This window comes from Carcharhinus amblyrhynchos, chromosome 9, assembly GCF_965287045.1.
Source record: "Carcharhinus amblyrhynchos chromosome 9, sCarAmb.v2.hapA, whole genome shotgun sequence".
Taxonomy (NCBI): Eukaryota; Metazoa; Chordata; class Chondrichthyes; order Carcharhiniformes; family Carcharhinidae; genus Carcharhinus; species Carcharhinus amblyrhynchos.
Window position 1 is genome coordinate 6,076,217 of NC_137332.1, and position 16,068 is coordinate 6,092,284.

General features: G+C 47.2%; 1 protein-coding gene across 1 annotated transcript in view; it reads left to right on the forward strand.

Moving 5' to 3' along the window:
- Positions 1–11,711: 11,711 nt before the first annotated feature.
- Positions 11,712–16,068, forward strand: part of ttll7 (tubulin tyrosine ligase-like family, member 7) — a 145,015-nt gene continuing 140,658 nt past the window's right edge. Inside the window, exons 1-2 of the mRNA XM_080196493.1 lie at positions 11,712–11,892; positions 14,981–15,121. Coding sequence (XP_080052619.1) covers positions 11,868–11,892; positions 14,981–15,121 — 166 coding nt within the window. The 5' untranslated portion in view covers positions 11,712–11,867. The remainder of the gene's footprint in view (positions 11,893–14,980; positions 15,122–16,068) is intronic.

The following is a 16,068-nucleotide window of genomic DNA, read 5'->3' on the forward strand; positions in this document are numbered from 1 at the left end:
AGTCACCATTAGAACAAAGAACAGTACAACACAGGAAACAGGCCCTTCGGCCCTCCAAACCTGCACCGCTCATTGGTCCAACTAGACCATTCGTTTGTATCCCTCCATTCCCAGTCTGCTCATGTGACTATCCAGGTAAGTCTTAAACGATCCCAGTGTGTTTGCCTCCACCACCCTGCTTGGCAGCGCATTCCAGGCCCCCACCACCCTCTGTGTAAAATACGTCCCTCTGATATCGGAGTTATACCTCGCCCCCCTCACCTTGAACCTGTGGCCCCTCGTGTTTATCACCTCCGACCTGGGAAAAAAACTTCCCACTGTTCACCCTATCTATACCCTTCATAATTTTATACACCTCTATTAGGTCCCCCCCTCACTCTCCGTATTTCCGGGGAGAACAACTTCAGTTTACCCAATCTCTCCTGATAGCTAAATGGAGCTATTACGGAGGCAATCTTTTAATTCTAAACTTTTATTAATTAATTGAATTTAAATTCGGACAACTGGCGCAGTGGGGTTCGAACCTATGCCTCCAGAACCTGGGTCTCTGGATTACGAGTCTAGTGACTGACCACAGAATCCAGGCCAAGGGAGAGATTTGTCTCACGAGGAAATGTTGGGCAAATACCCAGTGGTGTTTAGAAGAGCGAGCGGTGATCTTATTGAAACATAGAAGAGTTGGAGGGGGTGCGAGAGGGAAGGACGTTGGGAGGATGTTTCCTCTTGTGAAAGAATATACAACCAGGGGACATGGTTTCAGAATAATGGATCTCCTGTCCAGGATGGGGGATGGTATGGAATACCGTCTCCCAGAGGGTGGTTTACACTTGGAATTTTCTTCCACTGGGAGAAATGGAGGCTGGCTCATTGAATATATCCAAATCAAGGAAATGGAGCTGGAATCATAGAACGCTCTCAATGCAGAGGGAGGCCATTTGGCCCACTCAGCCTGCATGACAACAATCCATTGAGGATTCAATCAATTGAGGCCACAATCAAATCAGCAATGATTTATTGAACAGGCTTGAGGGGCCAAATGGCCTACTCCTGCTTCTATATTTTATGGTATGACTTAATTTATGAAGATATACCTCTGAAATCACTCCTGAACAGTCCAGTTCCAATTTTAAGGCCACCCCTCCGCGGCTTCCCCCAGTTTTTGTGTCTAACCCACCCGATCATTTGATTCACTTCCCCCCCTCGCTGTGTAACAGGCCGATTTAACTGTTGAAATGTAAGCTGGCTATGCTCTGGACGAGATTGGATGGGCTTTTTTTTTAATTGCTCCGGCTCAGTGCTTTATCTTTGGAGGACACCAGATGGGAGAGGCAGGATTTACCCATTTCCAGTTAGTTTGCAAAGCCTTTGATCCTGCTGGCCAGTGTTTCAGCATTTTGCTAATCTCTTGTGCGCCAACCGAGGCCATGATTTTATCTCAATGACTGGAGGGTCAGTGGGTTTTTTTGTGTCGTGGGTTTTCACATTTTGATGGCTGTATGGAGTGAAGTGCTAACGATCACTGATATCCCACCGCTGTGTTTACTATTGCTTTGTTGCCAGCTAATCCTGGGCCCGTGGTGAGTGGGAGCACAGCAATGTGCACAAGGTGAAAAGTACCAACTGGAAATATGTAGCAACATCTGAGGGAGAGGGAAACAGAGTTAATGGCTGGGATTCTCCAATCTCCTCCATGGACATCCCACTAGAATCATAGAACCTGTACAGTGCAGAAGGAGGCCATTTGGCCCATCGAGTCTGCACCGACCACAGGCCCTACCCCCGTGGCTCCACATATTGGCCCTGCTAGCCCCTCTAACATACGCATTCTGGGACACTAAGAGGCAATTTAGCACGGCCAATCATAATATCTTTGGACTGTTGGAGGAAACCGGAGCACCCGGAGGAAACCCACGCAGGCTTGGGGAGAATATGTAAACTCCACATGGACAGTGACCCAAACCGGGAATTGAACCCAGGTCCCTGGAGCTGTGAGGCAGCAGTGCTAACCACTATGCCACCATGCTGCCCCAAGTTTCCACTACAAGTGGAAATTTGGTGTTCCAGCCAAACCTCCATTTCATTTCAGAGGCAACGAAGAATCCCGGTCGCAATGAGTACGGAGATTTTCGGCTGTTCTAACATTTCAGATCTTTTTGATTTGATTTATTCTTGTGTATCTGCAGCAGGCGACGGTGCAGAGGGATCTCGGGGTCCTTGTGCATGAGTCGCAAAAACCCAGCTTGCAGGTGCAGCAGGTGGTCAGGAAGGCGAATGGGATGCTGGCCTTCATAGCGAGGGGGATTGAATATAAAAGTAGGGAGGTCTTGCTGCAGCTGTATAGGGCATTGGTGAGGCCGCAGCTGGAGTACTGTGTGCAGTTTTGGGCGCCGCACCTGCGCAAAGATATTTTGGCCTTGGAGGGAGTGCAGAGGAGGTTTACTAGGCCGATACCGGAGTTGAGGGGGTTGAGCTATGAGGAGAGGCTGAATAAACTAGGCTTGTACTCATTAGAGTTTAGAAGAATGAGGGGAGATCTCATTGAGACATATAAGATGATGAATGGGATGGATAGGATAGAGGTGGAGAGACTCTTCCCGCTCAAAAAAGACAGTAGGACTAGGGGGCACAGTCTCAAGATAAAGGGGGTGCGGTTTAGAACGGAGTTGAGGAGGAACTTCTTCACTCAAAGGGTGGTGAATCTCTGGAATTCTCTGCCCGTTGAAGTGGTGGAGGCTGCCTCGCTAAATATTTTTAAGACGCGGGTTGATGGGTTTTTGATAAGAGAGGGGATTAAGGGTTATGGGGAGAGGGCGGGAAGGTGGAACTGAGCCGCGACAGATCAGCCAGGATCTTTTTGAATGGCGGGGCAGGCTCGAAGGGCTAGATGGCCTACTCCTGCTCCTATTTCTTATGTTCTTATGTTCTTATAGTAGTATACAGTGAAAAGTATTGTTTTTGCACACTATACTGACAAAACATACTGTTCATAGAGAAGGAAATGAGACAGTGCAGAATGCAGTGTTACAGTCATAGCTAGGGTGTAGAGAAAGATCAACTTAATGCAAGGTAGGTCCATTCCAAAGTCTGACAGCAGCAGGGAAGAAGCTGTTCTTGAGTCAGTTGGTATGTGACCTGAGAATTTTGTATCTTTTTCCCGATGGAAGAAGTTGGAAGAGAGAATGCCCGGGGTGTGTGAGGTCCTTAATTATGTTGGCTGCTTTTCGAAGGCAGCAGGCAATATAGACAGAATCAATGGATGGGTTTGTGTGATGGATTGGGCTACATTCATGATCTTTTGTAGTTCCTTGCAGTCTTGGGCAGAGCAGGAGCCCATACCAAGCTGTGATACAACCAGAAAGAATGCTTTCTATGGTGCATCTGAAAAAGTTGATGAGAGTCATAGCAGACATACCAAATTTCCTCAGTCTCCTGTGAAAGTAGTAGCGTTGGTGGGTTTGACCTTTCCGGGAAATGGATCATCATAAACCTTAAAACTAATAAATTTATTTATTAATGCCACAAGTAGGCTTACATTAACACTGCAATGAAGTTAGTGTGAAAATCCTTTCGTTGCCACACTTCAGCACCTGTTGGGTACACTGAGGGAGAATTTAGTATGTCCAATGCATCTAATCAACACGTCTTTCAGTCTGTGGGAGGAAACCGGAGTGCCCAGAGGAAACCCACACAGACACGGGAAGGATGTGCAAACTCTGCACAGACAGTGAGCCAAGCCAGGAATCGAACCCAGGTCCCTGTGAGGCAGCAGTGCTAACCACTGTGCCAGTGATTGTGACTGGAAATGTTAGCTCTGTCTCTCTGTCTCCACACATGCTGTCTCCAGCATTTTCTGCTGCTGTTATACAAATTTGCTGCAAGTTAGAAGGTGCTTTGATGGATATTAAGATGGGGAAAAGTGGAGAGAAATTATTTCTGCTGCTTGAGGAGTCCAGGGACAGGTGGCGCCGGTTAAAAAGAAGCAACAACATTAGGAAGCAGATTTTACACAGAAAATGAGAAGCGTTTGGAACTCTCCTCGAACCCGATGCTTCAGGGATATTAAATTTTAAAACTGAGTGTGTTCAGGCTTTTGTTAGCCACAGGGCATCAGGCATGTGGTGGATGCAGTTATCGTCATCAGCCATGATCTCATTGAATGGAGGAGGTGACTGAAGAGACTAAGTGGCCTTTTAATGCTGGTGTTCCTTAATTGCAAAGTCATTTGCCTTGATCGTACTCTGTCGCTGATAGCTTGGCGCTGCGCATGGCAATTAGCTTAAAGGGTGTTGAGGTCAGACAATAAATGGATTGCAAACAGACAGTACAGCTGCCTCCCGCTGACATTCCAGTGGGAGGTCCCTTTAATTGTTCGTGCCGCCTCTGAGAATATCTTTAATTGGACGTTTTGTTTGATTTATTTTCAAAGAGCTATTTTTCTTTAAGGATGCGGAATATTAGAATAAACACAAGCTGCACTATCAAAAAGGGAGGTCTGTATTCATGGCCATTGGGTAGACTACAGCTAAGACCCTCTGGCCTTCCCTCAGTGTTTATCTCAGTGATGGGATCGTGTGCTGTTTGCTGGTGGTGGGTCCCGCCTCTGTCAATGGAATTTCACATTGAAGCCACGCCACACTACCAGGAAACCCCCTCCCAGTGGGAGAGCTGGAGAATTCTAGCCTATCTCCCAGGGGATCAACTCCTAATCAATTCGGAAAATCTTCCCTGTTAAAACTGGAGCTGGATTATCTGATAAGCTCCAGGACTTGCAAGGGGAATCATTGATTGGCCTACTGTTGGACTTGTAGAATACAAAGCTGCCTGGTGATTGGTATGAGCCCTCTATAAAGCAGGCCCCTGAGTGGGTCCATCGATGTAACATCCCAGTTGGGATCTGTTTGTGTTCACCGCAGACTTGTGGTTTTTACCTTTATTTTGTGCAATAAAGCACCATTCCTCTATGGCCGAGTTATTTTAGTTACTAATAGCCACAATAGGTAGCTATAACAGCAACTTACATTTGCATTACACCTTCAGTGTAGTGAAACATTTGAAGTGGTTATCTCACAACACTTTGACCCCCACCAGCACATCAGGTATGAGGGAGCAGTTGACCCCAAGCTTGGTTAATGATGTAAATTGGAAGGAATGTGTTTAAAGGAAGAAAGATTGACGGTGGTATTTTTGGGGACTAGGTAGGTACAGACATAGGGCAGAAAACTAAAGCTGAAGTTGAAATTCAGCTACAATCCCAATGAATAGTGGAGCTGGATCGAGGTCTATTGGGCCTACCACTCCTAATTCTCATTTCCTTCGAGAGGTGGAGAGTTTTGGGAGGTAAAAGAACAAAAGAACTCGGAGCAGGAGTCGGCCATCTGGCCCCTCGAGCCTGCCCCGCCATTCAATAAGATCACGGCTGATCTTTTCGATGACTCAGCTCCACTTACCCGCCTGCTCACCATAACCCTTAATTCCTTTATTGTTCAAAAATCTATCTATCCTTGGGGTAATAGGGCCCAGGGAGCTGAAGGCACAGCTGCTAATGATGGAGTGAGTAAAATAGATGATGCACAAAAAGACCAGATGACGGAATGGCTTCACATTGCAAGTCTACCTCTAACAATACAATCCCTGTTCATCAGATCAAATCGAAAGAATAGCATCATTGATTAGCCAGGAATTACTTCTTTAAATTTGATTTATTAGTGTCACATGTATTAGCATACAGTGAAAAGTATTGATTTTTGCGTGCTATACTGACAAAGCATACCATTCATTAGAGGAGGAAAGGAGAGGGTGCAGAATGCAGTGTTACAGTCATAGCTAGTGTGTTTTTACCACTCCATACAAAAATCCGCTGGATTGGCCTAATCATGAAAGGATTTCCTCCATTCTTGGTAAAATGTCACAGCTTCATAAGAACCACAGAATGAATTGAGAGTGGCAAGGTGACACAGTGGTTAGCACTGCTGCTTCACAGTGCCAAGGACCCAGGTTCGATTCCTGGCTTGGGTCACTGTCTGTGTGGACTTTGCACATTCTCCCTGTGTCTACATGGGCTTCCTCTGGGTGTTGCAGTTTCCTCCCACAGTCCAAAGATGTGTGTGTAGGTTGAGCCACACTAAATTGCCGCTTTGTGTCAGTGGGACTAGCTGGGATAAATACGCAGTGTTTTGCGGATGGGGCCTGGGCGAGAATGTGGTTGGTGCACACTTGATGGGCTGAATGGCCTCCTGCATTGTAGAGATTCTATGAATCAATGCGGAGAGAGACCATTCAGCCCACAATATCTCTGCTGGGTCTTTGAAAGAGCTATCAAGTCAGTCCCCACTCAATTGCTGTTTTGCCATAGACCTGCAAATGTTTGTTTACATATTTCAGTTTAGGGTATGCCCAGTTTCAGTGCTTTTGAATGAGAAAAGCAGAATATTGAGCAGAGGGATATGAAAGAACCTCACATGACGTTCTCAGTGGGGGAAATGATTACAGGTGTTTTATTATTGAGTATTCATGGAGGGTACATTTCTGAATATTACTTTTTGTGTTTGCGGAGGAACAGATGCGTTCTGTAAATCATTCTAAGCTGCCCCAGTGTCTCTCGCTACTGCTTCGCTCCTGTTTTTAATAAAGTTGCTCAGCAGTTTATGGCTAAGCTAGCATTGGGAAGATTGTTTATTCTGCTGCTCTGTGAGAAGAGGCTCATGAAAGAACTCGTAATTTATCCAGTAAACCTGGTCTAGTTTTCATTCAATAGGAGCTCCTTATATCTGAAGAGATGAGAGAGGCTTGGATTATTCTCACAGAATAGATACAGCACAGAAGGAGGCCATTTGGCCCCTCATTCCTGTGCCAGCTCTCTAACAGTGTAATTTGACAGGGTCGTAGAAGGTTAAGGGGAGTTTTGATAGATGTGTTCAAAATTTCCATTTATTTGTGTATTTTCAAACCTTGCATTTTTTTTAAATATTTGGGAGCTTGCAGTCCCTATACTTCCTTATTCCTTCCTCCATGGCAATTTCTCAGCCAACCAAAATTGACTTGCTAACCAGTCAGCACCCTTTTCCACTGTGGAATCACTGTTGCGGTTGTTTGAACATAAGAACATAAGAAATAGGAGCAGGAGTAGGCCATCTAGCCCCTCGAGCCCGCCCCGCCATTCAATAAGATCATGGCTGATCTGAAGTGGATCAGTTCCACTTTCCCGCCTTCTCCCCATAACCCTTAATTCCCCTTGTCTATCAGAAGTCTATCTACCTGTGACTTAAATATAGTCAGCGAGGTAGCCTCCACCACTTCAATGGACAGAGAATTCCAGAGATTCACCACCCTTTGAGTGAAGAAGTTCCTCCTCAACTCTGTTCTAAAGTGCCCCCCACCTTATTTTGAGGCTGTGCCTTCTAGTTCCGTTTTCCTTTCTAAGCAGAAAGAATGTCTCTACCTTTACCTCTCTACCTGAGTATACAGTTATTTATTGGTGTCACAAATAGGCTTGTATTAACACTGCAATGAAGTTACTGTGAAAAGCCCCGAGTCGCCACACTTCAGTGCCTGTTTGGGTACACTGAGGGAGAATTTAGCATGGCCAGTGCACCTAACCAGCACATCTTTCAGATTGTGGGAGGAAACCCACGCAGACACGGGGAGAACATGCAGATTCCGCACAGACAGTGACCCAAGCAGAGAACCGAACCCGGGCCCCTGGCGCTGTGAGGCAGCAGTGCTAACCACTGTGCCACCCCATAATTTGATATTCCTGTATTAAAGCAAATTACTGCAGATGCTGGAATCTGAAACCAAAAGAGAAAACACTGGAAAATCTCAGCAGGTCTGGCAGTAAGGAGAGAAAAGAGCTGATGTTTTGAGCAGCTTAAATATCTCCCACTTTCTATGCCTTTTGGCTTTGACAAAGGGTCATCTGGACTCAAAACATCAGCTCTTTTCTCCCTGTACAGATGCTGCCAGACCTGCTGAGATTTTCCATCATTTTCTCTTTTGATTTGGTATTGCTGTGTTTGTCCTGGTGAGTACAAGATGGAAAACTTTGGCAACCTGTTTCTCTTTTCAGCAAGATTCAGTTAACAGCAGAATTTACTCGGCAGTCGCAGTAACCTACGAGAAAAGTGACAAGCTCAGAAAATAGATCTTCAAATGCCATGCCCCTAAAACATCCATACCTCCCCATGTTAATGAAAGGAAGGGCAGCAATGCGAGATTAATTGGCCTTTTATTGGAAGGCACTTTATCCATACCAGCTAATTTATCACCTGCCAATGATCCCAAAGAAGACACTCTAACCTATACAGGGTGAAAAATGGTGTGAACTGTGAGCTAATCCCTGCTGATGTCCTCGTGAATAAGGTGCCTGGCTCTTTAAAGGAAAGGAAGATTTAAGAATTAATATCGTGAAGATTTTAAAAATGATTTTCATCAAATAAAGTGAAGAATGGAATTGATACGTCTCAATCTGCATGAAGGGGCTGTTGATATGAGACTATAAGACATGGGAGCAGAATTTGGCCACTCAGCCCATCGAGTCTGCTCCACCATTCAATCATGGCTGATATTTTTCTCATCCCCATTCTCCTGCCTTTTCCCCATAACCCCTGATCCCCTGATTAATCAAGAACCTATCTATCTCTGTCTTAAAGACACCCAATGACCCAGCCTCCACAGCCTTCTCTGTAAAGAGTTCCACAGATTCTCTGAAGGAATTCCTCCTCATCTCTGTTTTGAAGGATCATCTGTTTAGCCTGAGGTTGTGCCCTCTGCTTGTAGTTTTTCCTACTAGTGGAAACATCCTCTTCATGTCCATTCTATCCAGGCCTCACAGTATTCTGTAAGTTTCAATAAGATCCCCCTTTTCATCCTTCTAAATTCCAACGCATATAGACCCAGAATCCTCAACCGTTCCTCATATAGCAAGCTGTTCATTCCTGGCATCATTCTTGTGAACCTCCTGTGGACTCTTTCCAAGGCCAGCACATCCTTCTTTAGATATGGGGACCAAAACTGCCCACAATACTCCAAATGGGATCTGATCAGAGCCTTGTACAGCCTCAGAAGTACATCCCTGCTCTTGTGTTCAATCCCTCTCGACATGAATGCTAACATTGCATTTGCCTTTCTAACTGCTGACTGAACCTGCCAGTTAACCTCAAGAGAATCTTGAACAATGACCCCCAAGTCCCTTTGTGAGTGTTGTTGTTTAACACATTCTTCAAAGTCACAAAATTACTTCTAGCTTTCTCTATCCTCCTTTTAATTCTAACATCACATCGACTATTCCTGTTATCATTTGCCCTCTATGTCCAACCTCATCTATTTAACAGTGAACTGAGTTCAAAATTATTCTTAAACAGTCTCACCACCCTTGAAAAGATCATTAATATTTCTGGAATGTCAAATTTATCTACAATGATTTAAAGAACCCATATATTTTGTTTTATCTTTTTTTAAAAGCTTGTTTATGTTATTTTTGCTTCCATCTCAATTCGATCCAAATAATTTATCTTGCTATCAGAAAACTGAAGGACAAGCAATGCTTTTACCTTCCTTGTTTGCTGTCTAGGAGAATGCTTGAATGCAATTGGCTGCAGACCCTGCCTGCAGAAGTCACCTCTTGGTAGACTTGGTGCTAGATTGGAATGGCACATTGGCACAGTGCCTCACAGTTCCAAAGACCCAGTTCAATTCCAGTCACTGTCTATGCGGAGTTTGCACGTTCTCCCTGTGTCTGCATGGGTTTCCCCCCACAGTCCAAAGATGTGCAGGTTACTTTGATTGGCCATGCTAAATTGACCCTACTGTCAGGTGGATTAGCAGGGTAAATAAGTGGGGTTACGGAAATGGGGCCTGGGTGGGATTGTGGTTGGCGTAGACTCAATGGGCCGAATGACCTCCTGCTGCAGGGATGCTATAATTCCATAAGGTCCCCCAGAGAAACTACGCTGAGTCTCAGGATTACTAGCCCAGTGACGATATCACTATGCCACCACCTCCCCCGATACAGTTGAGTCTGTGTCCGTTGCAGTTTAGAAAAGCAAGAGGTGATCTTGCTGATGCCTGTAAAACCCTGAGGGAACTTGACAGGGTGGAGCTGAAGGGATGATTCCCCTTGTGGGGGAGAAGAGAACAAGGGGACACAGTTTAAAAATTACCATCTAAGACTGCAGTGAGCAGAATTCTTTTGTCTCAGAGGGTGGTTTGTCAGTAGAATTCTCTTCCCCAGAGAGCAGGGAGGGCTGGAAGACCGAATATGTTCGAGGCTGAGTTCGGCAGACTTTTGATCATGAGGAAATCAAGCATTATTGGGTGGTGGAGGGAGTGGGAAAGGGGAATTAAGCCCACAATCACTTCAACCATTGTTTTATTGATTGGTGGAGCAGGCTTTTGGGGCCAAAAGGCCTTCCTGTTTCTAACTCTCGTGTTCTGCCCAGAAAGACCTGTGATATTTGTGATGTGGATTTCCCCTTTTCTATGAGGAGACGTCAGGGGTAAGTTTTTCACTCAGAGGGTGGTGAGTGAGTGGAATTGGCTGCCGTTGGTGGTGGTAGAGGCGAACTCGCTGGGGTCTTTTACAAGACTACTGGATGAGTACATGGGATTTAATGGGATTGGGAGTTACAGATAGTTCTATGGCCTGGTAGGTATGGATACGATTGGTGCAACTTGTGGGCCGAAGGGCCTGTTTGTGCTGTAATGTTCTATGTTCTACGTTCTAAATCATAGAATCACCTCTTGTTCTTCTAAACTCCAATGGATACAGACTGAACTGTATTGGGGGAGGTAGTTGTGCGCTGGTATTATGACTGGATTAGTAATCCCGAGACCCAGCGTAGTGCTCTGGGGGACCAGGGTTCAAATCCCACCCATCTCAGATGGTGAAATTTCAATTCAGTAAGAACTTGGGATTAAGAATCTACTGATGACCATGAAACGATAGTCGATTGACGGAAAACCCATCTAATGTTCAGTAGGGAAGCAAACCTGCCGCCTTAACCCGGTCTGGCCTACTCCAGAGCCACAGCAATGTGGGTGACTCTCAACCACCCTCCAAGGGCAACGAGGGATGGGCAATAAATGCTGGCACAGCCAGCGACGCCCACCTCCGAGGAGAGAATTGGAACAACCTCTTCATGTCGGGAATCAGTCGAGTGAGCCTTCCCTGAACCGCTCCTAATGCATACATTCCCCGTCTGTGAAGTCAGTGGTGATCAGGCTGTATCGCTGTTGAGTACAAAACCCTGACTCTGGATCTTGTGGGAATAGCTGAGTGTCTTAAAACCGACCCATCTTTGCCTGGAGTTTAAATGTGGAGTTATTGGGAAGTGGGGAGGGGGGGGAGGGGAAGCAGCAATATTGGGGAAGAGGGAGAAACAAGAGGGGGATGTGATTAATAATGCTGCAAACGTCCAATATACGGCGACCGTTCTCCTTGGTGCTCTCGTACTGTACCTGCCGAGGTTTCCCGGGGCAAACTCATGCCTGTGATGGATGGTGTTAATATATTGGTTACGGAGGCGGGAGGGGGAGTATTGATTGGACTTTTGCTCCTTCGGAGGACCCTGCTGCTTTGGCAGCTTGCAATGCCTGTGATAAATGCTCCTGTTTGCGGGCCTGTGGCTGGAGCTGGGTTCCTTTGTGTGGAGCGAGCGGGGCTGGTATTGTGCGATTCTGATCCGGTGCCCCTTCCTGCTTCCAGCAGAGATTAAAGCCGCGCTCTGCCTTCTGTCTGGTGCAATGGACTGACTGAGCGAGAGACACAAATCAGCGGGCGGAACCCTGTCCAGTAACCTGACAGTCCGGGAGAGAGAGAGAGGGAGAGAGAGGGAGAGAGAGAATTCAGCCTCTATCATCTTATCAGAACGATGCCATCCTTCCCCATCGATGGAGGTAAGGAGAGAATTACACATTTTTTTTTAAAAAATGAACAAACTTTGTCAGGAATTGAACACCAGAGACCCTGCCTTCCTCTGGATGGTTGGTGGGGAGGGGGCTGTTTTTATTTTGCTGCCTCCGTTTGCCTGTGAACTGTTGCTGTTACGTTGCATTCCTTCAGCAAGGTCGAAGTCATTCGGACTGGCATCGAGCGCTGCCCTCGTTTTCAGGAAGGCTGCTCACTCCCCCCTCCTCCTCCTCCTCCTCCTCCCTCGAGGCAGCGAGGGGTGGGCAGCAAACTCCTGCCCGCTGGCAACGTACCCACGCCACGGAGGAATTCAGCACGGTCCGGGGTGTCACCTCGACTTTCCCACTCCCCGGATTCCCTGAGAGACCAACCCTGACAGTTTGGCTCGGTGAGAGGTGCCTCTGCAGCTCCCTGGAAGGGGGGGGTGGGGTGGGGTGGGGTGGGGGGAGGTGTGGGCCCTTTATCCTGACTCACCACCACCACCCCCACCCCACCCAAACCCCCACCAAAGATTGTGACCGTTTGCTGAATCCAGAAAGAGGGTGAAACAGTCGGTAAAATTTGACACATCACCGTCATTGGAAGATGAATGCTTCATGTGAGGTTGTTTACCCCACCCCCCCATACCTCCCTCCCCCCAATCCTCATCCCTCTGACCCCCCCCATACCCCCTCACCATCCCCTCATCCCCCCAACCACCCATCTCCCATCCCCTCATCCCCCCCAGCTCCTCACCCCCCCCATTCCCCCCTCCCCCATCGTCCTCTCATCCCCCCCACCCATCACCCCCACCCACCCATCCCCCATTATCCCCTCATTCCCTACATAACCTCTCCCCATCCCCCATCCCCCCCATCCTCCATCGTCCACTCATCCTCCCCCACCCACCCACCCCCCATTATCCCCTCATTCCCTACATAACCCCTCCCCATCCCCCCCCATCCTCCATCATCCTCTCATCCCCCCACTCATCACCCCCACCCACCCATCCCCCATTGTCCCCTCATTCCCTACATAACCTCTCCCCATCCCCCATCCCCCCCATCCTCCATCGTCCACTCATCCTCCCCCACCCACCCACCCCCCATTATCCCCTCATTCCCTACATAACCCCTCCCCATCCCCCCATCCTCCATCATCCTCTCATCCCCCCACTCATCACCCCCACCCACCCATCCCCCCATTATCCCCTCATTCCCCACATAACCCCTTCCCAACCCCCCATCCTCCATCATGCTCTCATCCCCCCCCACCCACCCGCCCCCCATTATCCCCTCATTCCCCCCCCCGCACCCCATGCCTGCTACCCTCACCCCATGAGGTTGCTTATATTGCGTCATAGAGTGGGGCTATATCGCCGGCCAGTGGCTTTGAGTTAAAACTACAAGGACCTAGGCAGGACGGGGAGGTGATGGTGGGTTGGAGTGAGGGTGGTGGGAGGGCAGTGTACCTACTTACATAGGAAACTCTCACAATCAATGACTACATAGACCCTTTCATAGCTCATCCATAACACACACACGGCAGTCGTGACGTGGTGAAGCTAAGTCTAGACCAGGAAGTGTGAGTATAGATAAGGGGCAGGACCTTCCGCCCTCCTTCCCCATCCATCCCTCGCAGCGTGCTTCCAGCCATGGAGGCACCCCACCACTGGCTGGGATAGGATGTTCTGGTGGATTGGCCAAATTAAATTGTCCCTTAGTGTTCTAAGATGTGTAGGTTAGGTGGATTAGCCATTAGCAACAAAAACTTGAAACATGAAATCAAAATGTGACTAAAGGGGCTAATAAAGTGCCCCAGTTCCTGCGGTGCCCAGCGGGCATGGAAAGCCTCAACGGTGCCAGCAGACAACACAAGTTCCCTCTCCAGGGACACAGTCTTGCTTTGTAAGTACTCTGAGCGCTCAGTTAACCAGTTGCTGTCACCTGTGTAACTTAACAATGTGATTAATGTAACAACACGGTGGCCTGATAAGTTAGATAAGAGAATTTGGTGTGGAATAAATGTTGCTTCCAGCTGGCAGTATCCTCATCCGTACATCCCCTGACAGCTCCTTGGATGCAAACAGGAATGTCTCTGCCTTTGGACAGCGGTCCCCGTTATTCCTCTTCTAGGAAGCAAAACTACAGACAAATCCCCAGCAGAAAAGAGATTCCCCACCTCGCCTGAAGGTGAGAGGTGAGGAAGAGGCATCCACAGGAAAGTAGGCGGCAGGAGAAATAAATATTTCTCACATCTTATGGAGGTATTTGTGCTGCTTGACTCTGTAACAGTTGTGACTTCCTCTGGGCCCAACGGCTGATTACCTGGGCTCAGAACCTGAGTGATGAGAATTGTCACTTCTCCAAAACATGACGGTCTTCTTCAGATGAATCGATCACGCTGGAGGGTTGGATGGGATCTAGGTTGACTGATTGGGAGCATTTGCAGGAAATGTAGGCGATGGTTGTCTGTATCCTTGAGGCTTTCTGTGTTTCTACACTTAGTCTGGGCAAAGTATTGCCATCAGTATGAGATATGAAATAGTGAGCTATACTGAGGGGATTATTGGAATGAGGTTATTTAATTTTGTAATACTGATGAGGGCCAGAAAGGTGGGCGGTGTGGTGGCACAGTGGTTAGCACCGCTGCCTCGTATCACCATGCGGAGTATGTACATTCTCCCCACTTCTGTGTGGGTTTCCCCCACTGTTCAAAGACATGCGGGTTAAGTGGATTGGCCTTGATCAATGTGGGGAGCTACGGAAATAGGGTGGGATGCTCTTTCGGAGAGTCGGTGCACACTTGATGGGCTGAATGGCCTCCTTTTGCACTGTAGGGAACCTGTGAGGGATTGGAGGCGAGGGCAGAGATTACATATTAAAACATTTTATGGCCTTGCTTGAGCGAGATTGGAAATTCTGGCCCGAGGTAAACAGAGATTTCCGTTGTTGGACCCTGACCATCGTGGGCAAGGTGGTACAGTCCTGGCGATTGTCTGTTTTCAAACTGGGTGAAATAAAATGCAGGCACCTCGCTATCTTGCCCCATTGGTGTCCTGAAAGCACTGTATATGTCTGTTTTCCCTTTTTTTAGATGTTCAAGGAACATCCAGTCTGACACTGAAGAGTGGGCTGCCATTTAAAAACACAGGAGTTGGGAAAAGAAACATCAGAATGAAGAAAAAGAAGAAAGGGGCTATCACAGCTAATTTCGCTGGCACTAAGTACCAGATCGGTAAGAAAGCTGTTCACTTATACATTTGTGTTATGGCCAAGTTGGGACAATGTCTTCAAACAGTCGCTAGCTGGAACAGAACTTGAGTATTGCTGAAAAGTGATGTGTTGCTGAAGCTTTTCATGTTGCACTCGTCAGGACAAATGCAAGAGTACCAAATTTCAAACACTCATCAAAATATATACTACAGGGGAAAAATCTGCTGATTGGCAAATCAACTCTGATTGGCTATCATGCTGTCATGGTGAAAGCTCACAGGAAACTATCAACTCCTCCTGTTCCCTGGCAATTCCAAAAAATGTACAAGGCTTGAACACTTTCCTTTAGCTAGCAGAGAATAGACCTGTTTATCAATACGCAACACCTCCAGAAAATATGCTAGAGCCATGTTTAAATGGTTTGTTAGTGTCGCTATTAGGACACTCAAGATTGTTCAGAAAGTGCTGCCCAAACACAGAATTGCATCTAATGATAAATGTTTTGGGTTTAGTGAGTGCAGTCTGTGCTTTTCCTATTACGAGGAACTGAATCATAGAATCCTCTGGTGGATGCAGCTGTTACTAGGGGCATAACTATAAGGTCCATGGTGGGAGATATTGGAGGGATGTCCAAGGTGGATTCTTTACTCAGAGAGTGGTTGGGGTGTAGAATGCACTGTCTGCTGTGATAGTGGAGTCGGATACTTTAGGAACTTGCAAGCAGTTATTGGATAGACACATGGAGCACACCAGAATGATAGGGAGTGGGATAGCTGATCTTGGTTTTGGACAAAGCTTGGCACAACATCAAGGGCCAAAGGGCCTATACTGTGCTGTACTGTTCTTTGTTTCTATGTTTAATCAGTGCAGAAGGAGGCCATTCACCCCATTGAATCTGAAGAATCATGTTGTTTGACTGGAGCTGCTGGGACATATAGCCTGTGGCACGGTAACACAGTGGTTAGCAGT